This window comes from Mustela nivalis (assembly GCF_964662115.1).
Source record: "Mustela nivalis genome assembly, chromosome: 5".
NCBI lineage: Eukaryota > Metazoa > Chordata > Mammalia > Carnivora > Mustelidae > Mustela > Mustela nivalis.
This window is the reverse complement of record NC_139024.1, coordinates 12,855,803-12,882,796: the sequence shown is the minus strand read 5'-3', so window position 1 is coordinate 12,882,796 and position 26,994 is coordinate 12,855,803. Positions and strand designations below refer to the sequence as shown.

At 37.3% G+C, this 26,994-nt stretch overlaps 1 protein-coding gene across 1 annotated transcript in view; it reads left to right on the top strand.

Annotated features, from left to right (window-relative positions):
* The window catches only part of OPRM1 (opioid receptor mu 1), a 72,201-nt gene that overhangs the window by 43,114 nt on the left and 2,093 nt on the right, over positions 1-26,994 (top strand). The window contains exons 2-3 of the mRNA XM_082731411.1: positions 8,393-8,745; positions 9,467-9,987. Coding sequence (XP_082587537.1) covers positions 8,393-8,745; positions 9,467-9,987 — 874 coding nt within the window. The remainder of the gene's footprint in view (positions 1-8,392; positions 8,746-9,466; positions 9,988-26,994) is intronic.

Here is a 26,994-nt window from a genome sequence, read left to right as displayed (position 1 = left end):
ATCCTTAAAAAAAAAAAAAGTAATTAAGTCTTGTTGACCCTTCTTCCTAATTACCTCAATTCACCATTTGTTACATCTTCTTAAGTGATGTTACTAATTATTTTGTGTTTGCTGATTGCGTGATAGTGGTGGAGGTGATGATTAAGGAGTAAGAAAGAATGACTACATCTGGGGAAATACTGCACTTGAGAAGCCAATGGCAGGTGTGGATTCTCCGAGAGAGCTGGAAAGGGAGTCACAGAACCTGAGAGAGAGGTTGTGGATCAACTACATAGAACTGATAAAGGATTATGAGAAAGTAAAGCAAAAGATATAAACTCTACTCTTTAAAGAGTATGATTCTGTTACCACATTCAATATAATGAGAAATGTTTCCAAACTTCCAAGATGTTCCCAGCATGGCCATTTTTGAGAAGATTAAAAAGCTTTGCATATCTACCATGTTTTAGCTAGATGCCCAAACACTGTTGGGGCAAAGTTCTTTGCAATGTTACTAGCAATGCACTCCCAGAAATGTACATGGCCCACATTACAGTACAGAAGGCACATTGTACTTTTAGGTGAAGCCTAAATAAATGGGGGGGGAAAATCTCAAATATTTGTACATGTCTCCATGCTTCAGACTCTTTTACCATAAAACGAGGTGATCAGACAATGTGGTTTAGAAAGCCCTTTAAAGTACCTTCTTATAATCACATGACTTTTTTTTTTAAGATTTTTTTTTTTATTTTATTTGACAGACAGAGATCACAAGTAAGCAGAGAGGCAGGTAGAGAGAGAGGAGGAAGCAGGCTCCTTGCTGAGCAGATAGCCTTATGCGGGGCTTGATCCCAGGACCCTGGGATCATGACCTGAGCCAAAGGCAGAGGCTTTAACCCACTGAGCCACTCAGGTGCCCCATAACATGACTTTTTGATCAAAGTTCTTTTTAATTTGACAATGAACTTATGGGGAAAGAAAGAATATTCCCTCTTTACTTTTACTTTAAAAACTGCTGATTCCCTAAAAAACATTTGGCTTATTTTACTACAATAAAATAAAATAACACAAATTCTTTTTTCTAACATTAAGTCAAATTTTTTTAAGATTTTATTTATTTATTTGACAGAGAGAGATCACAAGTAGACAGAGAGGCAGGCAGAGAGAGAGAGGGAAGCAGGCTCCCTGCTGAGCAGAGAGCCTGATGTGGGGCTTGATCCCAGGACCCTGGGATCATGACCTGAGCCTAAGGCAGAGGCTTTAACCCACTGAGCCACTCAGGTGCCCCATAACATGACTTTTTGATCAAAGTTCTTTTTAATTTGACAATGAACTTATGGGGAAAAAAAGAATATTCCCTCTTTACTTTTACTTTAAAAACTGCTGATTCCCTAAAAAACATTTGGCTTATTTTACTACAATAAAATAAAATAACACAAATTCTTTTTTCTAACATTAAGTCAAATTTTTTTAAGATTTTATTTATTTATTTGACAGAGAGAGATCACAAGTAGACAGAGAGGCAGGCAGAGAGAGAGAGGGAAGCAGGCTCCCTGCTGAGCAGAGAGCCTGATGTGGGGCTTGATCCCAGGACCCTGGGATCATGACCTGAGCCTAAGGCAGGGGCAGAGACCTGAGCCACCCAGGTGGCCTCTTCTTTCTATATTTAATTTTATTCAATAAGCATTTACCGGTGCCCATTTTGTGCTGAGTTCTTTGCTGAATGGATAAATTTTCTCTATTTTTATTTAACTTTTCCATTTGTGCTATCTTTCATATTTTACTTATAGTGAATGATCATATGTACATCATCACCAAAAGTATAAATGAAACCTTATATTTGTTGTATTAAGTATAATAGGTAATAATTTTACAGGAAGATTATGCCTTCTAAAAATTTATAATCTGTAGCGTATGCTTGATCTTCTTTAGAAAGCAATTTTCTAATATTGCTGTTGGTAGAACTGCTTTATCATATTTTGAAGTTGTGTTCTTTTGTTGTTGTTGTTGTTCCTTCATTATTAAACAAGTACCTAGGGATAAACCATTATTTGAAGTTAGTGGTAATATACACTTGATTCTTTTTTATATACAAAATTTTTAATAGAAGATATCTCTTTTTCTCTGAGAACTTCCAAATTTGAAATCTAAGATATTTCTAAGTTTAAAAATCAGTCCTTTAAAATAAAAGCAAAACATTTTGATCTATTAATCAAAAAGTTCTATCTCTAAGGTAAATATTCTCATGCTGTTTTGGAAGTCAGTTTGTCTAAGTAGATGATATTTTCCTGCAAACAAAAATCTGAAGTTATAGACAAGAATATTTCAACCAGTTATAATGGTTAAGTACATCAGAGGATTTAGCATAGTAATATTTTTCTATGATACATAATATTATTTATCACAGAATTTGGCATGAAGTAGGCAAAATATGATTTGTTTTCATATAAACTTCTGATGAAATAAATGCTATTCATGTCCTGAGGTAAAATTTCCAGAAATGAAATAAAGCAGGAAATAAACACTTCCAAAAAGCATAATCCAAAAAAAATGGTTACACAAATTCTCTTGGCCATAATGGGAGTCTCTCACTTTTTCCTCTAACCAGATGCGTGGTGCATTGGCATCTGACCATGTTCTCACTCCATCCTCCACCTCAGTTCCATTTCCAAAAGGAGAACTTGAAGAATCTAACAAAAATGCATACAAGAAAATAAGAGAAATAAAGAGGAAAATTGGCAAAGAATAGGCAATAGAAAAGGAAATTATGAGATTAGCAGTAAAATTGATACAATAGAAGTATATTTGATTGTAATGTCATTAGGATTCTACACAATTATTAAGAGGAAACATGGATTATACATTGATTTTTCTGAGCCACGAATGAAAAATATAATCACTTATTCATCTCACATTTTCTATTTAAAGGGTTCTTCCATTCAATCTACTTCAAGAAAGCAGATTTTTCCTTGCTCTGGGTGAAAGATATTTTTCTCATGAATTGTCATTAGTGGGAGATGGAGGAGAATGAAAGAATAAAAAGAGAGAATAAAAAATAAAGCTGGTGTGGATAAAGAGAAAGGAACACTCAACCAAAAAGTCCCTGATGGTCATCACATTCTGGTGACACAGAGACAGAAAGAACCAATTAACCTCTGAAAGGAAGTGCCTCTTTGTTTAATTTCCTATAAACCTCTCTCTGTCTTCTTTTTTGAACCAAACTACCAGGCAACAGTCACTTTATTGTCCACAGGGCTTGGAGGTCTGAGGTTACTACTGTCTCTTTTTTTTCTTTTTTTTTTTAGTATAAGCTTATTAGAAATTTGATCATTGACCACATAAAACCACTTCAAATAAATGTAAGTGAAGTATTTTAAAACATTCTATAGGAAAAATGACAAATTCCTGTTCCGTCTTTCCCTAAACTAGTGGAGAACATAAAAGAAAATAATAAATTATTATATACTCACTTTCTATGTTAATGAGAGTTATCATCACTGGCCTTGGCTTTGGTTATTTTAGATTTTAGATCTCAAGCTCTCTCTCTCTCTCTCTCACACACACACACACACACACACACACACACACACACACACTTGCCTGAAATATCAAAATAAAATGGACAATAAGTGAGAAATTAAAGTAGGTAGTCATATGACCACTTTGCTCATCTCTATTAAACATATGAATTTCTTTATGTGAGGGTCAATAGACATAAAAGTCAGGGCAGATAGAATAAAAGTATCTTTCCAAGCACAGTGCTGGAAAGGACTCATTGAATCCTTACTGGATTAGATGCCTTTCTACTTCACAGGGATTAGCAAACAGGAAAAAAAGGTGGGGGGGGGGGGCTCCATTTGGTAAAAACATGAAAGAGCAGAAAATTAGCCCAAAAAGGGCTGAAAGTCTTCTGCACATCCCAGTTGGCTGTGTTGTGAATTCCTAGAGAGGGTAGCAGAGCAGTGTTAAGGGCTTGACATGGTATGAAACTGACAAGTTTGATTCTAGAATGTTCTTCTTTTCAAGCTTTCTTGGTTATTTTGTTTTTCTGGCCTGAGACAAGGCCATCACAATTCAAAAATTAACTCAAAACCATAACAAAAGGTTTGCAAAGCACATTGGGTTTACCCAAGTAATTTATTCAGTGTGGCTTCATTTAACATATGTTGGTAAAAATCAATGATGTATTGTCAAGTAGTAATAATTGTGAAAAGGACACCCAGAACAGGTCTGAAAATAAACAGAAATTCTTTATGACCACAAAGAAAGGAAGGGTATTTACAAACAAAAAGTGCACATGAAACTTGGGAGAATATTTGAGCTGCCAATGAAATGGGATTCAGAATGCCTCCCCAACATGGCATCTGGGGGCTCCATAAAATGGGCCAAACACTGAGTGTCTGGAGAATATAATTTTTCAAAAATAATAATTACATGGCAATATATTTGGATTTCTATGGAAAATTAGCTACTCCATCACTTGGAACAGTTTGTAAAAAATACGTACTAGGAAAATTTCAATGGGAATAATAGAAAGAAAATAATAGAAATAAAAGAAAATAATAGAAAGGAAAAAAAATAGATTAAGCCTCTGCCTCGAGAAAAATCCCTAATTCGAGGGCACAGTAAAACTGGCAAAGTCAGAAAGGCCTTGTGAGTTTAGGAGAGACACTCCAAGGACATGCCATGTATCCCTCCCATTTTACTTTGCCAACTTTGTCACCAAACTCACTCATGGCGCAGGAAGAATGAAGAGGTGCATAGGACGACAACAGGCTCGTGTGTTAATATCCAGAGGCTTTACTGATGTATGTTTATTTCAGTTAAAAAAATTTCCTTCCCCCAGAATGAGATGTTCTCAGGTCCTCTTGGGTAATCCTCTTTGTCATGGTTGCTAACACTGGTTTGTATACATCTACAACTTACAGTGTGACCGACTGTTCATGTAATGTTTCTGAGGCAAAATTCATATCACTGCATCGGAACAGAATGAAACAGAATGAAAAGCCCGTGTTTGCTAGACGGCACGACCCCTTTTCTGATCAGACTGGCCTGTTAGATTCAAGCCTTCAGAGATATGTTGGAGGCAGTTGGAATTCTCAAACCTTTGGTCTTGTATAATTCTCTTACATATATTTAGGAAATTACTAAACCCTCTTTTATATGTTGCTGTGACTCAAAGTGTGAGTAATTGGGGTAAGAACACTGGCTATCTTTAGAGAATAGCTCTTTGGATAAATTGAGAAAATTCAAACGGCTTTGTTCCTGTAAAATGCCAATCGAAACAGCTTTTGTAGATATTCACTTTCGCTCTTGTGATAGAGGACCCTAACCTAATTTTGTTTCATAAACGTATCATTCTGGGGGAGGGAAATTTTTTTACCGAAATAAACATACATCAATAAATACCTAGTGTTAAGATGAGCCTGAAGAAAAGGTTAGAGGTATTCTGAGTCATAAAACTGACAGTAAAGTACCTGATTATTTAACATAATACACTGTTAAAGATAAAATGTGAAGTTTAAGGTCAGCTAAATGGGAAGTGACTAAGACAGTCAAGCCTGCTTTTGTATCCTGCAGGTCTGTTATCAGTGGTGTAGCTAATAAGGTTCTTTTTTTTTTTTCCCCTTGTTTGTGGAGGAAATTTATTTTTATAAATATCAAAATTTTTTAAACTTCTTCAGCATCCAGGTCAGTTATTCTAAAATCCTTAAAGTCATAGTTTGAATTTTGTTTTTATTTGCTTGTTGTTGAACTTTGGAGGATCTTGTCTGAATTACCCTTTTTCTGTTTGCCACATTTAGAGTCCTCACTAACGTCAGATTGGTTTACCTCCTCAAATTAAATGGCTTTCTCTACCTTTCTCCCTTTTAAATCTTTTAAAGGAATAAAACTTCTAAAGCAATTCAAAAGGCCCCAGATCAGACTTTCAGGCATTAATGCAACTTCCGCAAGTTTGACAGTCAAGTTGGTGTATCAGAATTTTAAAGCTCGAATAAACAATTTGAGCCTGTTGACCTTGAGAGGGTTCATAAAATCCTTCATTATAACTGCAGCTTCCTGATGCTTACTGAAACCAAACCAACTTCCCTCAACACTGAATTAAGGCCCTAAGAAAATGAGTCCATAATACTATCTCCTCCAACCAGCAGCCATCTTGAGCTAAATGAGTTAGCTTTTTAATTTCATGGGACTGAAAAACACAGGCTAAAGTTTAGAAAGGATTGATTGCCCCATGTAAACAAAAAGTTCCTGGCGTCAGGCAGATACTCGTCTCTTGTTCTCTCAAATCCACATCCTCCATATTGGATCCATTTTCACACAGGCCCTTCCAACAACTCTACATTCTCTCAGGTTTAATTATCTAAAAATACTATGCTCAGAGGGCTCTGGTGGAAACGAGACCAGCCCTGGACATTCATCATGGCCCCAAACACTTTACATCTTGATGCATTGAACTAGTTACAGAGCCCACTACAAAGCCTATACTTGATCTTGGAGGCTGCAAAGCCTACAGACTAAAGGTGGAAAAGATGTCATTTCCCAGAGCGCAACTGAGTACAGTTCCTAACATTAAGGTAAATAGATACAGAATGTCAAATACATCTGACAATTAAACAATATATAAGCAAGATATTCTTCTACCATCATATATAATTTAGTAGTATTGTCAGTATACCTGTTCATCCCTTCTAAGTTCTAATTTCTGTGGCTTTGAAGACATATGACACTCCTAGATACTTACACAGGGGAAAGAAAAACATATTTCCATGCAAAGACTTCATTAATGTTCATAACAGCTAACTCAGTATCCAAAAACAACCTGCAACTCAATTCCCATCAATAAGTAAATGGATAAACAAGTCTGGCATAGCCACACAATGATATCCATATCCATACTCAGTAATAATAATAATATCCATACTTAGTAATAAAAAGAATGTATTATTGATACACGCAACAAGATGTGGATGAATCTCAAAATATTATGCAGAGCAAAAGAAGCTAGACAAAAAAGAATACATATAGAATGATCATATTTGCATAAACTTCTAGAAAATGAAAACTAACCTATAATGACGGAAAACAGATCAAGATCAGTGATTGCCTAAGGGTGGAGGTCAAGGCAGGAAGGGAAAATGGAAAGATCAAGATGCTGCCCAGGGAAACTTCTGAGGGTGATGGATATGTTCATTATCTTGATCAAGAGTTGGGATTTTTTGTTGTAAAGGGCAAGATAGTTAATATTTTAGGCATTGAGGGCCATATGGTCTCTGTCACAACTACTCAACTCTGCCACTGCATCATCAGAACAGCTACAGATAAGAAATAATTAAATGAATGTGAGTGTCTTCTTTCCAAACAGGCAGTAGCCCAACCGAGTCTGCAGGCTACGGTTTGCCAATTCCTGATCTTGATTAAGATGATTGTTTCGCAAGTGTGTACATATGTCAAAACTTATCAAATCGTACACTTTAATTATAGGCCATTTATTGTATGTCAGTTATGCCTCAATAAAACTATTAAGACATAAAAACAAAACAAACAGCCTTAGCTTCCTCATCATGGATTGGATAAAGTTCAGCCTTCTTACCATGGCATACAAATCACTCCATGAACTGGCCTCTGTATTCCTACCCAGCCAGAGTTATTGTCCTTCTCTGGTGGGATTTTACTTTTTGGCACTACCAAAACACACACATCATGCCATTTCAACTCTATGCCTTTATTTAGGTGTTCTATCTAGAATAACCTACTCTTACTAATGTAAGATTAAACTTGCACATTTACAATTCCAGGATGCCCTCCTTCTGCCCTTACCTTACCCCTTCATTTCTTCTTTGTGGCACCATAATAGTCTCGGGGTGTGTGTGTGTGTGTGTGTGTGTGTGTGTGTGTGCATACACCAATATATATTTATACACACATATAAACACACTTGTACTATTACATTGATATATATACATACACATTTTTGCATAATTACATTTTTCCATACTTTTAGCTATATATATCTGAAATTTTTCTTTTATATATTTAGAGTTAAAATGAATGATCATTCATTTTATATTCATTTCATGAATATCGGTAGACTTGGATATATGACTGAGCACTCCCTGTGTCTATTACATCTATCACAGTGCCTGGCATATGAAAAAAAATTCAATAAATCAGTTTTTTAGCTGTTACTATGGCCATTTTACAGTTTATAAAATTGATAGGTAGAGAAACTTTATTTAGCTCATAGACATTTGATCAGGAATAGCCAATCTAGTATCAGAAACGAGTTTTCCCATATCTCATCTCAAGTACTTTCCACTAACCATTGCAATACTTTTTATTATTGGAAGCTTATCTATATTTCACTCTGGTCTCTTTCTAACTTTGCCACTGCTCCTCCTTCACCCCCTAGATACACCAAAATGAAGACTGCCACCAATATCTACATTTTCAACCTTGCCCTAGCGGATGCCTTAGCAACCAGTACCCTGCCCTTCCAGAGCGTCAATTACCTAATGGGCACATGGCCATTTGGTACCATCCTCTGCAAGATTGTGATCTCCATAGATTACTATAATATGTTCACCAGCATCTTTACCCTGTGTACCATGAGTGTTGATCGCTACATTGCAGTCTGCCATCCTGTCAAGGCCCTGGATTTCCGCACTCCGCGCAATGCCAAAATTGTCAATGTCTGCAACTGGATCCTCTCTTCAGCCATTGGCTTGCCTGTAATGTTCATGGCAACAACAAAGTACAGGCATGGTAAGTTGCAGGCCTGAGGGGTGAGGGGTTTATAGACCGATGTGCTGGTAAAGTCATGAGTGGTCCAACTTCTTAGTCAAATTGTAATTTCAGTGATTATTTTTCTAGCAAAATGACTTTGAATGTTTTGTAATAGGAGTTCTCTCCTAAATTTTAAAACACTAAACATTTTAAAGAAAATATAATCTACTGTTTCCTGATTTCTCTGTATTGACTTCATCAAAATGATGGGAAAATTAGAATATAGCTCTTACAAGATTGATTAGACTTAAACTCAAAAGAACATTAAGGTGTTTTAAAATTTCAAATGGCTGTCAACATGACAAATTTATTTTTTTAGTCCTCATATCAAAATCATGAACCACCTATCAAAAAGATCAAAAAGTGAAAAGAATTTATCCATTACCTGGAACCTCCTATAGACTTTGGACAATGATTGTATTTTTTATGTCAACATGGACCCCATAGGGGATCTAGCTCAAGTGAAAGGTTCCATAATTGTTGATTAAATGAAAGCTTAATGTGATCAAAATAGATGAAACATGAGATATTTAGAAAACAAAGAGCTAAAAATAAGTCCCTGAAAATCAACAGAGAGCTTTCTCTCTCGATTTCTTTAAACCTTCCCTTATTGGCTTTCCTTAATGGTTTTAAGTTAGCTCTGGTCAAAGCTGTAATTAGTTGTTGCTGCTCATTCTGCCTTATAATTATTGTTTTCCAGGCTCCATAGATTGTACACTCACATTCTCTCACCCAACCTGGTATTGGGAAAACCTGCTGAAAATCTGTGTTTTCATCTTTGCCTTCATCATGCCCGTCCTCATCATTACCGTGTGCTACGGACTGATGATCTTACGCCTCAAGAGTGTCCGTATGCTCTCTGGCTCCAAAGAAAAGGACAGGAATCTGCGAAGAATCACCAGGATGGTGCTGGTGGTTGTGGCTGTGTTCATTGTCTGCTGGACTCCCATTCACATTTATGTCATCATCAAAGCCTTGATTACAATCCCAGAAACTACATTCCAGACCGTTTCCTGGCACTTCTGCATTGCTCTAGGTTACACAAACAGCTGCCTAAACCCAGTCCTTTACGCATTTCTGGATGAAAACTTCAAACGATGCTTCAGAGAGTTCTGTATCCCAACTTCCTCTACCATTGAGCAACAGAACTCCACTCGAATCCGTCAGAACACCAGAGACCACCCCTCCACGGCCAATACAGTGGATAGGACTAACCATCAGGTATGCAGCTTCTAGAACTGGGTACACCTACGGGGGATGACATAAAAATTATAGATTTTTGTTCCAATCAAACTTTTAAACCATTAGAAGTGAATCAGTAACTAAGGGATGGAGGTTCCCCCCTTATGAGGACTGAGGGAGGATAGCAAATTATGGTCACTGTGACAGAGAGATACTTTACATTATTTAAACATCTCTATGTATTTGTGTATATTTATTTAGATAGAGAGGTACACCAACTAGAAATCCATAAAGCTACTAAAAATCAGTATCTTCACAGCTGTTTCTTCTATGCAAAATTAATGATGTTAGCACGTTGTGGAAGTGATGCTGTTCTAGACTTCTCCTCATTTTCCCCAATGTCTATGTTTCATGCATATCATTCCAACATCCCTGTCACTTCTTAAAAGTCAGTTCTGTTCTGGCTCTGTAGTTAAACAGAAAGGGTCATCACTTCACTCACGGTGGTGATAGGTGCCAGATGTTCCCAGCAAATCAATGTCACAGCGAGAAAAGACAGGAAAAAAAAAAAATGCCAGCTCTTACTTGTTCAGCCATCGGTTTGTCAAATTTTACACTTGAACTCTAATGGAAACTTCAAACATATCACTTAATTATTGGAACTAACTTACTTTTTTAACAGTCATTCTACCAGTCAGAGTTAATATGGCGAGGAGTGACTATTTTTTTGGAAGATACATTCCCTTGCACAGAGTACAGAGGGCAGCCTGCAGGGAGGAGTCAAGATTTATATACAGTATTAGACTCACACGAGAATCAGAAAAGAGAAAAATGTGTCTCTAAGTTAATATGACCTTGATAAGCTACTGATGTGCAAACTGTGGAATCTGACTAGAAAGTAAACCAAACATACCACTTAATTCTTAATATTAATGTAAATAAGTTTCAAATAATAGTGTCACCATCCAAAAATCACTGCCTCCTTAATTTTATAACACAGAACTGAAACTCAACTTCCAGTGAAGTAAATCCTTGAGTCAGAACCTGGTCAGAGGCCAGGACTGTGAGAACAGATGCCTTTATAAAAATGACTAGGAAGTCTAATTGAGGAGGCAGACGGAGAAGAGCCTTGCAGTACAGAGCAGCTGCTGCTTCTTCATTTACTTTTCTCCAGGTCCCACTCTGTCTCCCCAACACCCACTACAGGCCCCCAGCCCAACCCCACCCAGGCTCACCCTCTCCTACTGACCACAGGCCTAGCTTAAGGAGGTCCACATGGTCTGCCATAGGCGACGCCAATCCTCACGCGTCTGATACTCAATATTGTTAAAAGGAACACCAGAACTTGGATCCTCTAGGTGGTAGAAGGAAATGATGGTCAACTCACTGCCAACCAAAGGGAAATTACTAATTTACTTTGTGCCACTTCTAGCTCCATTTCAGACTGAGTCAGAGACAGAAAGAAATCTACTCTGCTTCTTTTCTATTTTTTCCACATCAAGAACTCTAAACCTGCTTCTTCCACTAAGCGGCTCTCCCTCTCAGCAGCTATCAAAACCCTGTGAGTAACTTAGAGAGGGTAGGGATTCAAATAGATTTTCTCTGACCTGAGGATAATACATCACAGAATGCAATTTGAAACCCTCAATCCTAAACCAAGGTTAACACATTTTGCCTTGGAACAAAATACTTCCCCTGGAGCACAGGGACAGAGCCCACTATGAAGTATTGATTTTCCCTCAGTCGGGGCCTGCCCTACCTTTCCTCTCTTGCAGACATGCTGGGGTGTGGCTGGGAGTAGCCTTACCCTGGACCATTGCGGGGCCTCTCCTCACACCAGATTCTTTCAGGGCCCTTCCCTCACCAGCTCTCCTGGAGGCACAGCTCCCAGCCTGTCTGATGGAGCACTTCTGAGTTCAGTATGATCATCCTTCCGTTGTCCCAACCCTGTTCTTGACTCCCATGGAGATCCAACATTTTCACATTTAGTGTGGTTCCTGTACAACCAGAGAGCAGGGAAAGGAAGCTAATTGAGGAAGCTCTGTTCTAAGTAACTAAAAGGTTTGCTTTACAAATACATCCAATTAGGGTTATCTTCATGGTTGCCTCTATGAAGCAGGATCAGTGTCAGATAACAGCAGACACACATTAGCCCTGGAATTGGCTGCCTTCCCAAAATGCCCAGCTGAGAGGGCTGGACAGAAGAGTGGCTGCCAGGAAAAAAGGAAAAGACGCTCTGACATACTTGAAAATTAAGAGAAAGCAAAGTTCTCTTTCACTCATCTCCACTGATGTGTCATCATGAGCATCGCAGTGGTTACAAGGGACTCCTGGAACGATACATAAGCCTTTGGTGATAGTTTCAATAATATATCAAAATAATGAAATTATTTGAAGGAAAAATCAGACACTTTATGGCCATGTCTATAGGACATAGTTGGCTAGTCAGACAAATTCAGAAACTGACAGGTTTCGGGGGTTTTTGTTCATTCCTGTTTTTGTTTTGACACCATGACCCATCATGTTGCAAAGCAAAGCTAATTGGATTTGCATGAACTTTTTGACTGCTTGTTTGGACTTGGTACTGTTGTAGATGTTTATGTCTTGCCTACATATTTGTATTTTCTCCAAGAAATAGATCATACTCTATATGTCACGTTTCAAGCGCATTAGTCAACTTCATATTCTGCAGATCAGAGATCCAATATCAAACCTTCCCAGGGTGTCTGTATTCTGACAACTGTACACTGAGACCATGTCCCTACAGCGCAAAATGAAGAGTTGGCAGTTATCAAGGTAATTTCATAAGCCGTGTGAGAAAATTCTGTGCCCCAAATAAACTTTGCATCATTTTTACATAGCTAAGGGTGACTCGGTCAGCCTTTGCTACCTAACAAATCATTCCAAAACATAGCTCTTAGAGCAACCATTTATGCAGTTTGCATTTCCGTAGATCAGTAGTTTGAGTCAGGCTGGCCTAGAATGTTCTTCCAGTCTTAGCCAGGCTCAGCCTAGGGGGTGACACATTCGCCCTGCTGTCCTCATGGTAGCTCCCGGTTCTAGGTTCAAGGTGTGGCAAAACAGACCTTACCTCCTGATGGTAGTAGCTGCAGTTACATTGCAAAGGAGTACCTACTTACAGTAGGCACATGCTGCCCTGGACGGCATAGCTTCTTGAAGCCATGAGCCACATCTGCCTTGCTCTTTCTTCTTCCTCCAGCAGCTACCTACAGCAGTGTCTGACACGTTCAAAAACTATTCCAAAAATATCTGTTGAATGAATGAATGATGAGAGGGCTCATGATATTTCAGGAGATATGGAGGGTGGTGAGAATGACCCCTTTCTTAAGCAACTGATGGACAACCCCAATGCTTGCATAACACTCTGACGTTATTCCAGGCTAACCCTTCAGTAACTGGAAAATATTCACGAGAGGGGTTCTTCCTTTTCTTTTCTCTAGTCCTCTGATCAAAAGCTCTACTTTCAAAAAAAAAAAAATTGTTACATCTGTGCTTGTCTTCTAATTTTATTTCTAACAAGTGCTACTGATAAGCCAGCCACAAACTGGATTCAGTGCCCTAAAGAGGTCTTGCCCTGACTAAGTATAAAAAAGTAAAATAAAAAAATGTCCTCATGTCCTTTTGTGAATTCCAGGGCTCAGACTCCTTCTCCAGCTGTAAAACTCCATGCCTGATTTATGTTCAGCTCGTTGTCTTTATGGCTTCTCGATTTTTATTAGATAGACTTAGGCAAAGACATTCATTTTACATCTGCTATCCGTGCAATTTAATTTCTCTGTATGTGTACCAGTCGACAGTTTTTCTGGACTCCACCTTGCTTCAGAGCTCATCCCCCATTTGCTCAGCTCAATTCAGATCAGCTCAGAGCTGAGACGCTGGTCCTTGCAACCCATCCTCACTGGTTGGCTTCCCACCCCGACTGCATTCCGTAATGCATTTCTGTTGTGATACCTAAACTATGTCCTTTAATGTTTAACATTATATGGGAAAAGAAACAACTCTCTTAGATAAGTTGGATTATTATTTAAAGAGTTTGTACTAACCATAACCATCATAATAATGCTATCTTACGTTAGTATCACAGCATACAGATTAAAAAGTGCACTATCATCTTAGCTTCCTACAACAAACCTGATGGGTAAACATGAAAAACCGAATGCCCAGGGAGGCTCAATGATAATAAAGATCAAACCACCAGTAAGAGGCAGAACCCTGGGCTTTTAATATTAATCCAAAGCTTTCCTCTGCTTTCTTAAACAATGCCACTTTGTGCCCAAATATTATTCCATGATCTCAACCATAAGTTCTCAAACCTTATTAAGAGTATAAGTTCTGAGACACTTCTCCAAGAAATTCTGGTTCACTGGGTCAAGGTCAAGGTAGGGACAAGTATCTGAATTTTGAATGAAACATGAAACTGAAAAATGATTTAAATTGTAACTTTATCCAAATACTGCTAAAGTTACTGTTTTGTCTAACCTGGCTACCATTTTAGTCAAACTGGTTAGCAAGAATTTTTCTACCAAATGAGTCTTGTGTTTAGCAAAACAGTGTAGCTATAGAGCTATAGTTGGACAAAGCCTTAGTTTTCTATCAGTGAGTTTTATAGGCTATAGTGATATAACATTGATAAACCTAATATTATGGTACCTCTTGCCAACTTCTTCTAATTAATATGGCAAGTCCAGCCCTAAGACCCCTGGTTACTGCTTTTAAAGCATTTTCTTGACATTTTAATGCAAGCCACATGTCCAGAAATTAGAAGATGCTTTGCAATAGTATTAACTACAAAACTATATTATCCCCAGCTAAACTGAAAGCAGAAGCCTAATTTTTTAAACCAACCACATCATTCTCAAAAACTACATCTTGATTTTTTTTTATAAAACATCTGTGGAGAGATAATTTGAGAAGGAAAAGCATTTCAATTCCATCACAAAAGCCCCAAATGGGAATAGCTCACAAAATTACACAGCTTGATCACATTAATGCATATTTTGTGAATAAAACCAAAATGGCTATTCTTTCAATTCTAGGGTTTAAAAAGAAAATGGATCCAGTTACGTGTGTGTGTGTGTGTGTGTGTGTGTGCATATGTATGCACATGTGCATGATATTGGAGTGCCTCTTTATGTGTGTGTAACCCTAGAATGTATTTAGATTTTAAATGAATAATATCTTTAATAAATAACAATAAGAATATCATGTTTCTATAACTCAGCCATAATCTGGGAGGAGAAAATATTGTTTAATTAAAAAATATGTTTATTCATAGAAAATATTTGGTTTTAAGACTATCAGAAATAACACTTACTGCCCAGTTTGTGCCCAGTATATCTTATTTAGCCTCATTATGTAGGGATCTTTATCTCTATAGTTGAGGAAACTAATGTTTAAAGAATTCACCTGCCCAAGGTCATAGTTACAAAAGGAACTGTGAGGAATGAATCCAGAATCCAGTTGAATTTGATTTTAATCTATATGCCCTACTGCCCTACCAGACTGGTTATCATTCTTCTCAATGGTAGCTCTTAGAACTAAATTTTAGTATTTACATATTAATGATTCAAATCCCATAAGGTCTTTACATAGGCTTGTTTAGATGTATTTGTAGCTATCTGTGTATCTGTGTATAAAGATAAACATCCAAATAGATTAATGAATAGCTTGGGAAATTAGAAATTTAATAATAAGGATTTGGGTTATGAATATATGAGTTCCCTTATTTTAAGGGAACTTTAAGGATATTAAGGGAATTTAAGGATATTAAGTATCACTGAGTGATACCATGTGCATTTCCACAGGTAGAATTTTTCATTCATGTGAGAGAGTTTCACTTAGTATTTTCATAAATCGTGTTTATCCTACTAGAAAAGGCAGCTTGGTGATGGTACCAGAAGAGACCAGGACAGGGAGTCAGGTGAATGTTCTAGTGGTCGTGTTTTGGCTGCCCAACATGTGATGGAACAAAGCCCTTCATCTTATAAGAGCTCAGTTTTCTCAACTTGAGCATGAGAGGATTGAACCAGAAGATTATTCTGCATATCAGAACCATACAGTATACCTTGATGCATGAATTAGCTAGTGTTCTTCTTGAATGAATGTTCACATCTTTCAGGGAGGTTAAGTTTCAAATATTAGATTAACTAATATAATTACTGCAGTATTTTCCTGTGCTTGTTTTTTCAACTGATGTAACTAACTGATAAAATAGAGCAATATATTCATTTTTTAAAAACTAACTTTAAATGAGGTGTTACTTATTCAGCTGGCCTTAAGTGGTGAATTGCTATTTCATAATCATTTATCATGGAAAATTTAGTGTTTTGAAACATGTCAATCTTTAGTTGCTATCTATATAGTTTGGGAGCTAAATATGAAAGGTGGATATTTTGCTCTTTTAACTTTCTACAACACATTTACTCTTCCTTCTACCTCTATGAATTTGAAATACAGTTACATAGTATTTTTTTGCTTTTGCATTTTTTTCTTCATACCAAACAAACTGAATGAAGATGACCTATCACAAACCAGTCATTAACTTTTGAATGTCATTCTGATTGCTGTATCTTTTGGTAGGTTGCAATAAGTATTTGCAAATTGCTACAATTTTACAAATGCCAATTTATTTGGGGGGCTACTTTATGAGGACTACAAGTTTCTAAAACAAAACATGTCTTGATTTTTCTTTTCTAATTATTGTTTCCATGGAAGTCAAGAACCTAGGGTCACAACTTTTGTTGCCCTTCTCCCTTTACACTAAGAAATTTCTGTCTTATATAATGGAGTTCCTGGCATTGAAGTGAGTAGAAAGTGGAAAAGAGGAGGCTACTAACAAGATTTATTTTGAATGCTAAATAGTTTTAATAGTACTTTTTCAAAACATGAATGGTTTTCATAATACATGTATTATGTATTTTCATAATACAAAAGATTATAATGCCAGATCTCAAGATGTCATGAGTTTGATCTTCTGCATTACCAGTGATGAATGCTGAAGGAACAAATACCCATAAATATTATTTTACTAATCATATCTGGGTGGGAGGTAAGATTAAGTATAATTTAATGTTATTGTCTTATTGCTTGTGAATAAAAGAAAATGAACTACTTTTTCTTTACATAACAACTGAACTTACTAGGAATACATACAAATAAGTAATTAGCCTGATAAATTAGTTCCCTATAATTATCAAATATTAAATAAATATAAGCTGAAAGTTTCATTGTGACTTAAAATAATGGCTCAGTCAGTCCAAGAACGGATATTGAGAAAAATAATTCATGTCATTTGTCTATAAAGCTTAGGATTTATAAGGAAAGAAGGGGGAAGAAAGGAAGGGAGGGAGCAGGGGAGGGAGGAAAAGAGCACCTTTTGTGTTTGAAATCAGCCACATTCTTTTGTTTTCCGTACAGATACCAGGAATCCTAGGGACACCAGAAGTCTAGGCAATCTATCCAGTCCTGCTTGGTTATTTCCTTTTTTTTCTACCTACATTATCAAATCTTCATAAAAGTCAAAAGAGATAGATAAAGAAACAATCCAGAATTCCAAAATGGTGCCTAAGTCCCTTGAAGCATAACAAATGCATAACTTTTTCTTTTTTTTTTTTTAAGATTTTATTTGTTTATTTGACAGAGATCACAAGTAGGCAGAGAGGCAAGCAGAGAGAGAGGAAGGGAAGCAGGCTCCCTGCTGAGCAGAGAGCCCGATGCGGGACTCATCCCTGGACCCTGAGATCATGACCTGAGCCGAAGGCAATAGCTTAACCCACTGAGCCACCCAGGCGCCCTAACTTTTTCTTTTTGTGATGAGATATTTACCTCTAAGACATCTGATCAAAAAACAAGAAAGCAAAGGCTATGGAAAATGAGATTAAGAAATAAGAATATTTTACTCAAGAAAGATCATATTTGACAATATGATCACTTATTTAATCCATCTTATAATTTACCAATTTAGCAAGAATATTTCACTCTTACCGTTCTTTTTTTTCCCTCTATCATGTTAGTCAAATTGTCTTTATATTCAAAACTCCCCAAATATAATTATACATGGGTTCATTCAAATTCAAAACATCAACCTAAAAGACGCTTTCTTTGAATTGCCCTTGGGAAATAGAAGAGACACATGTCACCCCCAGAACCTTACCATGCTGCAGAGAGATGGAAGCTTGCAATGTGGCTACCATATACTTTAACAACTGAAATTTTCTCTGGTTATTTCAGAAATTCAGTGGGACAAGTAGACTCTCAAATGACTACACTATAAATAAATATCAACATCTAAATCACATTAAGGCAAATGGACTTATCAAGCATATGCAAAATATTCACAGTTCCTAGGTGATTTTAACTAGAAAAATAACACTAGAGATCATCCAATACAAACTGCCTTATCCTACAAATGAGGAGTGTAGTCCAGATACACACTTTTAAAAATTTTGTGCCTTTTTTTTTTCACATACTTAAAAGTTGATAGTGAGAATCTTTTCAAGTATCTGGTTTTCAAATAGAGTTTAGGAAAACTTTTATGACTAAAGAAAAAGGCAGGCTCATTTGTATTTATATACTCTGGTATCTGTAAATTTATATAAAAATTTCAGCAGGTAAGGGAACATTTTATAATTAGATAACAAAAGCAGGTATAATATAAAATAAATATATATATAGGTATAATATAAAATAAAAATAATATAAAATAAAAATAAAATTTTAGGTGGTACGTTTATTTATTTAGAGTCTACCACTGACCAGGTCCTGAAACTCTCCAGTTTCAATGGATACATCTGTGAAAATGATGATAATTGTAGTAGCTAGCACTTAGTTTTCATGGAATGTTATATATCATAGTCCACATACTTTGCCAAGAAACTGGCTAGCATTATTATTCTAAGCCAGTCAATGAGGCTTTGCACTTTTCATCTCCTTTCTTCTCTTTTCCCCCAAGAAACTGAATTACAGCTCTTTTAAGGGAAATTAAAAAGGAATAAAAGAATGGTGACAAAAGGAATCACAAGTTTGGTCCTAGCCAAGGCTTCTCAACCTCGGTACTGGTAACATTTTGAGCTGGTTAATTCTTGCTTCGGGGGAATGTACATTGCCATGTTTAGCAGCATCACCGTCCTCTATCCATTAGATGCAAGCAGTAGCCACCCACCCCTAGTTGTGACAGCCAAAATGTCTCCAGACATTGCCAAATGTCCCCTGGTGTGGGGTGGCAGGGGTGTGGCAGGGAAAGGGGAGGAATCAGTTGAGAACTATTGATCTAACGTGACAACCACATTTAAATGATGAAGAAATTAGTTGTGATGTCTTTAAAGCAGTGCCCAAAAATAGGAGTTAGATCCCAGGCATCCTGAAAGATACCACACTGATTTCTCAAAAGAAAGTTTCCTTCTGCACTGCTAACATTGCGAAGTTTAAGACAGTATTAATGAAAAACAAGAGGAAAGCACAATTCTTCAAACCTTATTTTATTTTCAAGCTTCTCTCTCAGAAAAAAAAAAAAAATCTTCAGCCTAAAACATTTTTAGAAAGAATTAAAGGACAGTAAGTGTGAAGATACTGTTAAAGGATAGTAGGATACTCAGAATAAGGTCAGGCCTCCTGAATATTGTGAAACATTAAAAGAATTTGTAAATGAAACATAATTTGTTAATGAAACATAAATCATAACCTCAGAAGCAAAGAAGAATTGGCGACATTCCTGGAAAACTGGGGGAAAGAAATAGAGTCACAGTTTTAATGGCAACTTTGCAGCAACCAAAAACCCTCACTGAATATTTAGCTTTTCACTAAATTTTTTAGGACCTAGAACAAATTACTAAAATATATTTTGAGAACACTTAGAAAGGAAGCAATAACCTGTAAGAGGCAAGATAAGCTCTCTAAGAATTATGGTAAAAGGAATCTTGTTTTCTTAGAGGATACAGAAATCAAGCAAACACGGTGTCAGTAGTGTTTTTATCAAGAGATTTGACCAGCTCTTGCAGTTTTTAATAATGTTATAATATGTTGAATTATGATCTGGATATAATGGTATAATGAAATAGGTTTATAGGCTTTGGCAGATTCCCATCTTAGGAGTCCCAACCAATGGAGGAATGCTGAATAACCTAGATTCTAGTATAAGGGAACAAACATAGTAGAAGAGTAAGCAAAAACGACAGCTAGAGTAGTTACAAGGGAAAAATTTTACTCCAGAAATCCATCTATAAACACACAGAAGATGAGTGATAACAGATACGAAAAGATGTCATAGATTTTATTTCATGGATCAGCAATATGATATAGGCCATCTCAACTATTGCAATGATAGATAATCATATCAACAGAAGTCTAGGATCTAGAGCTTAAGACACATTATCTTTACTCTAATGTACCACATTCTTCAGGAATGAAGTACGCAAATTAGAACATGTCCAGAGACGAGCAACTAAGAAGGTGAAAAAAGTTAAAATTCTTCAGGATAACAAATGGTTGAAATAACTGCACATGGTTACCTGAGAAATAGAAGACTCGGAGAGGACAACAGTGTTCTCTTTGTATACTTGAAGGGATGTGAAGAGGGAATTGGACTTATGCAGTACAGCTCCAGTTAACGCCAACAGGCAGAAGCTACAGGGAAAGGGATTGTAATGCAACCAAAGAAAGACTTTTCTAAGACTTGAGATACAAAGATTTCTTTGTCACTGGAGGCCTTGAATGTTCAAGCACCAGCATTTTGCCTCCATGGAAGAGAATGTGGCCAGAATTGGGGTGCTAAGATTTGGTGTCTAAGGAATCAGAACAAATGACTTTCTATAAGGATCTTACAGCACACTACTACAGTAAAATGTTAATATAAGTTCCGTAAGAAAATAGCTCTTTACACAAATTTTCAGAAATGTTGCATGTCTAATTTTGGTCATGGGGACTAGTACTGTGTATTAGCATTGTAAAGGCTTTGAAAAACCCTGCTGTGCATTTGTGTGTGTGTGTGTGTGTGCCATATTTACTTCATATATAGTATAAATATATTTCTTTTAATATATGTATTATATCTATTAAATACATGTGTGTCTATATATACACATGTATATACATATGTATATATATGTGTGTATATGTATATATAAATATTTGCATTTTGTTTTTTAAGCTAAAGTTCCCAAACTTACCTGAACACAAGCTCAGTGCTTCAAAGGATGTTTCCTAACATCTCACAGAATGGAGTTTTCACCAAGCAGTTTCAAAGCCCACTATAGACCATAAGTGCTAGTTAGGCACAAATATTTTCAAACTTCAGTGTCTTACTAGAAAAAATGGCAACATCCTTTTATCCCAGGTATTAACCAGGATTCTAAAATTGATCATTGAGCTCTTAGTCTCACTCATTTAAAATGTATGGCCTAAATACAAACAAGATACTGAAACTTGCTTCAGTTTGAAATCGAACAGGTTGTGTTTTGTTTGGTTTTCACTTTTGTTTTGCTTTGTTTTGAAATTTGCCACTTTCTGGTTACAATCCTAAAGGGGGAAAATGTCTATGTAGCTTTGGGATATGTTTTCACTGATTTAAACCACACATTGCTAAGAATAAGTCTCATAATCGGTACATTCTTCTGTTTTGAATAAAATGACTTTGAGGAAAATAGGTTTCTTTTAAAAATCATCTATACTCAACAGTGAGATGCATTCCAAAGAAGTTGAATAATTACAGTCTTTCTTGTGAAAGAACACAAGACTAGAAGCCTAGGCTCTGGTGCCAGGCTGCCAATAACCAGCTATGTGAGCTTGGCATCCCATGCCAGTCTTTGCATAGGAGATCTTCCCAAGCAAGACATCCCCGATCTCTTTTATCTGACAACAAATTAGGGCTCCTTTCTGGCTTTGATTGATCACCCCATTTAGACACTGGAGACTAGTTTCTCCTAGTGAACAACAAAAGTAACCACCAAAGCTTCTTTTCATAAGAGAAAAGATTTATTATATTGAGCAAAATAAACACACATTAAGAGCAGGAGGAAGCATATGACACAGTGAGTCAGGATCCTTTGTAACTACCAGATTATTTCACTTCTCCTTGAATTCTCCTTTACCAAAGTTTGACCACGTGTCATACTCTAGATCTCAATATGTCTATTTAGGCAAGGGAGCTTAGAAAAAAAGGATGAGTTCTATATCATTGAGGTAAATGGAGAGTTTTGTCTATTAGGCATCAACTCTAGGTTTTTAGTGTGGCTTTGTTTTTATGATTCTATAGTAATGAAATTTTGAAGCCTATTGCTGGCTGAAACTCTGATCAGCTTCAAAAGTACCCAACTCTGTTATTGGTTTCATTTGCAACTTTGGATGCATCACAAATAGGGAAGAGAAAACAAAAGTAGAAAAAGTGGCTGCAAAAAAAAAAAAAAAAAAAAACAAAAATAAGAATATCGAACTATCTTTCTTTGACCAGTACTCAGGCATGTCACTTTACCTCTCAACACCTCTGTTTCCATCCATAGAATGATGACATTGGTTAAAAAAAGACAAAATAACAATCTTTTAAATTCCCTTCAGAAGTAAGAAACCCATTCCAATCATTGTGTGGATAGAGAGTAAAAATGTCTTAAATCAGCTTCAGTTTAATCTAAAAACTTTACAAATATTTATTGTTCAAAATAAGCTAAAAAATAGCCCAAGAGGATTTGTTAGTTGACTTCCTGGAAAAAAATAACAGTTCAAAAAACTTTTGACAAAATTGGAAAACTGAGGGTAGATTAAAATAGTGTATCAATGCCAAATGTCAAACTTACTGAAATGTGTATGTATGGTCATGTTGGGAAAGAAACCCAGACTCAGGAAATAGAAAGGAATTACAGGTTTCCAAAGGAAGTATCTCGACAATCAAGCAGTTTTGGCACCACTCCATGGGTACCAAAAATATACAATGTGATTCAGTGGGCCAGAGAAAACAATTTACTACTCATGGTACTGCAGACTGCAGGAGCATCAGCGTGGGAGCCCTGGTTCCCTCTCCCCGTGTCCCATGGTACAACACAATGGGCCCAGATTGTCTGTATGCGCACAGTGGATTGCACCCAGCTGAAGAGCCCAGAGCTAGCTACCTTTTGTAACAAGGAGAAAGCAAACCAATCCTCTTACCTAGAAGCAAACAATCACAAAATGTCCATGCTGTGGTCCTCACACAGTCAGGCAGCAAAAGTTCTTAATTGACTATGTGACCATAGGAAGAACTCAGAGTCAGAGGATAGACCTTGCAACACAACTCAGTCAGCAAGAATATGTAAGGGTGCCTGGAGAACTATCCTTCCCAATAACTCACCTGTCAGCTCAACATATTTTTGGCTGAACTCAATTTTCAGATGCCACCTATAGCAATTTGGATTTGACGTACTGATAAGGGCTAGAACCCAAATCTGTTCTATTTATTTCAATCTATAATTGATTAGATGACTTATCCATAGAATCATATCACTCTAGGATCTATATTCAACTGAGTAAGTCCCAGAGAGGGCTAATAGATCTTATTTCTGATAACCATTTAGCTTTCTTTCTTAGAGTATGTATAAGCTGTACCACCAGTGTTAATATTAATTCAAACACAACAAATTAATTCAATCATATCAACAAGAATGTAGTCTAAGGCCAATCAATGATCCATTTACAGTCAGAGAGTTTAGCCTTATCTGCTGACCTCCCATGGCTTGTTCCATCTCATTGGATATGGTAGCTAAAATAAAGGATATGTTGTTGACTGTCTCTACAATGTGGATTTGGATGGTGGGGGACAATTTTCACACTGCTACATGAAAACAGGAATCTACGTATCCCTCAGGTCAGACAGCATTGGACAGCCCTCTTTATCTGGGGACCTAACAAAGGGAATGTGATCCAAGGAATGGTGTCATTGCCAATAGTTGCAGGAGACAAAGAAGAGTTAACCAGCAGCCCCCACCATGCCCAGTAGAGAGAAATCCTGTGGCCCATTCTCTCCACTTACAAACATATAACTGACGGGGGAGGTTACTTTAGTTTAGAATTTGTTGATAAATTTGTTTTGGATCATTATTACGTTAATCTGGATAATTCACATGGGCAGGGTCATCAAGTAATTACAGCCTTGATAGCCATGCATGGAATAACCCAAGAGGACCCAGGTGTCAGGAAAAGCAAATTAATTGGTATGACCCTAACTAAAACAAGACCACATCTATCTGTGCATTTGGACATGGGCAAGGGGCTTCACATTTAGGAGTTTTCCTTGATAACATTAGACACAATAGAGTCACTCAGGGCCAGCCAAACACTGATGAGTTTTCCTTATCCCACAACACATAGACCTACTCGGAAGTTGGTCAAGTTGGTCAAGTTGTCAGTCAGAGATGCTTCTTGTCTCAATGAACCATGTGATTATTTTGCCAGGTTGTGGAAAGGGTTCATTATTTCCCTCTCCCAGCACCTCAAACGTTTAAGGAGTTCCTTCCCCAACTCAAGTAGATAATAGTACCAAGGAGGCATGCAGAGGCTTTCCCCATGGAGGCTGCCTCCTTCTATGGTGCTTTAAAGAGCCCCAGGGCTGGGATGTTGGAACAACCTCCAGGGTTATGGGCTGCTAAGGCCCTCAGTCAAATTTGTCAGATTTTCTGATTAACTTTCAGACTCAACAAATACATACATTGATAAGGTACATATTATCTCCAATGCCTGAATGGTGCAACTGTGAAATTGCCTTCTGAAAGCAGAGAGCCATAGTTCTCTTCTCTTTACTGTCTTCATAATCCACTTCTGAGTTGTAGCCCACATTGCTCCCAAAACTTTGATTTGGATGGTTGGTCCCTGTATCTTATCAGAATGTTAATTCTGATTAACAAGCTGTTAACAAGCTTTCTTGGGCCTTCATATGAGTTACCATCTGCTAACTTTATCAGGGCTTATCAAGATAATATCATCGATGCGGTAGGACCATGTCACCAACAAAAAGAGGGGGTTTGCTCTGTGTGTCAACCTACCTATTGGTGGCAAATAGCAGGAAGGTTCAAGTATTACTACTGCAGCCCAGTATGTTCCGGGGGCTCAGCCAGGTGAGGGATTTGGATCTTCTAGGGAATAAAGCAGTTGAGAAAAAGACATGACCAAAGTCCAAAATAGCATAGCAGGTGCCATTATGGGCAATTGCTTCAGTCATAGTCACAATAGCTGGAGTAGCCAGGATGTAGAAGCACCAGCTGAATTCAGTTGGCAATTATCCTGCATAAGTCTCCAGATCGACTTAGCTTTTTTCACCAGGAACACAGAACTATTATATTAAGATATGGTGTTTTTCATAAGCAGTATTACATTTAAACTGTGATTTCCTCTCCTTCTCCTGGAATTCTAAATTGGGTCTTTTCTAGACCATGGAAGGGAAACTGAAGTAGAGGTGTGATCTGTTGTGCATGCATCTCCCTCATCACCCACCCACAAGAGGCTCTTCCATATCAGGAACATCTCCCTTGGACCTTATGGGCCTACACAGAACAAGCATGTCAATTATCAATGCCAATTATACATTCAGTCTTGGGAGCAACAAAAATGGTGCATGACAAGGATCCAAACAGTCACTTCTTTTCTCATTTTATTTTGTTTCAAATCTGGCTAATTGAATGTGTAGTCCTCACCTCTCAAGAGAACCTAGCGTGTTAGTCTTTCAGGCACAGATATTTATCACACACACACACACACACACACATATACACACACATATATATATACACACATACATATTATGTGTGTGTGTGTGTGTGTGTGTGTGTGTGTATTCACCCCCCCCTTACCTTTCTCCCCTACCCCATTCTGACCTTCTAAGGATATGAGGCCTCTGATCCCTGCTGGAAATGAAAATACCTTACCTCATCCCTTATCTTTAAAGGTTTTCAAAGTATAATACAGAAATGGGGGTCAGGCAATAGGGGTTCCAAAGCAGATATTTTCCCTAAGACAGCCACATGGCTTCCTAGCTCCTCATTAGAGGGAGATTAGTCTTCACAAAAGAATCTGGTTCTATGGAAGCACACAGATTTTTATTTGTAATGATCTACTAACTGCACCATTGGGGCCTGTCATAGCCTTATACGTGGACTGCATTTTTTTGGTGATTATCCTATCTGTCTCTACTTTGCAATCCCCCAGGTTAAGAGGCATATTGCATTGCCTTATAATTTGGAGGACATTGGGTGGTCCCATCTTGGCCTTTGTCTCAGATTGCAGAGAATGCCTGGTTTAGAGAGTTCTACCTTTATCATGGGTGTCTAATGGCGCTTAGCAAGCACAGCTTCTAACACAAGGCCTCCCACCAAAAAAAGTAGTAGAATGCTACCACCTTGTAGGGAAGGGGATAATCTTAAAAGTGAACCAGTCATTCTCTGGATGTGGGATCATAATCAAACTGTCTTTCTGTTCATGATAGAATAAGTCTAGAGCAGCCTCAGCCTTTGAGTAGCTTTCTCCATTAGGTTTCATGGGATTTTATTGGCCTCAAGAAATTCTCCTTATTCATTAAGACTATAACCTCCCTAACTCCTTCATCAGTCACATGTCTAACAGTTCCTCGACCTATTGATCAAAGCACTCCTGGACATCTCTCTTTTCCCTCTCACTATGGATCTATGTCTTAGTAGTCATTATAGAGGCATTTGCCCTCTAGTTGTTTCTAGTCTTGACTTAAAACTGGTGAAGTTGTGCTTTCTTCCCTTGTGGGGCTCAGAGAGTTCTCTTAGCCTCCGTGTCCATAGGAGAGCAAGCAACAACCATGGCACCATTTGGGCAATTGGTTAGACTTTATCCCTCATCACTCAGCCCCCATCTATTGACTTGTGCCATGTTCATCAATAGCGAGGACAGAAGTGGATGACTCTCTGTAGCACATTTCCTACCACATCCCAAGGACTTAAGGACTTTCATCATATTCCCAAACCCAGTCCATGAGTCCTTACCTTTTCTCTTCCAAAAAGTCATTGTCTATCTTGACATCCTGCTCATGGTGCCAGTTTGGGAAAA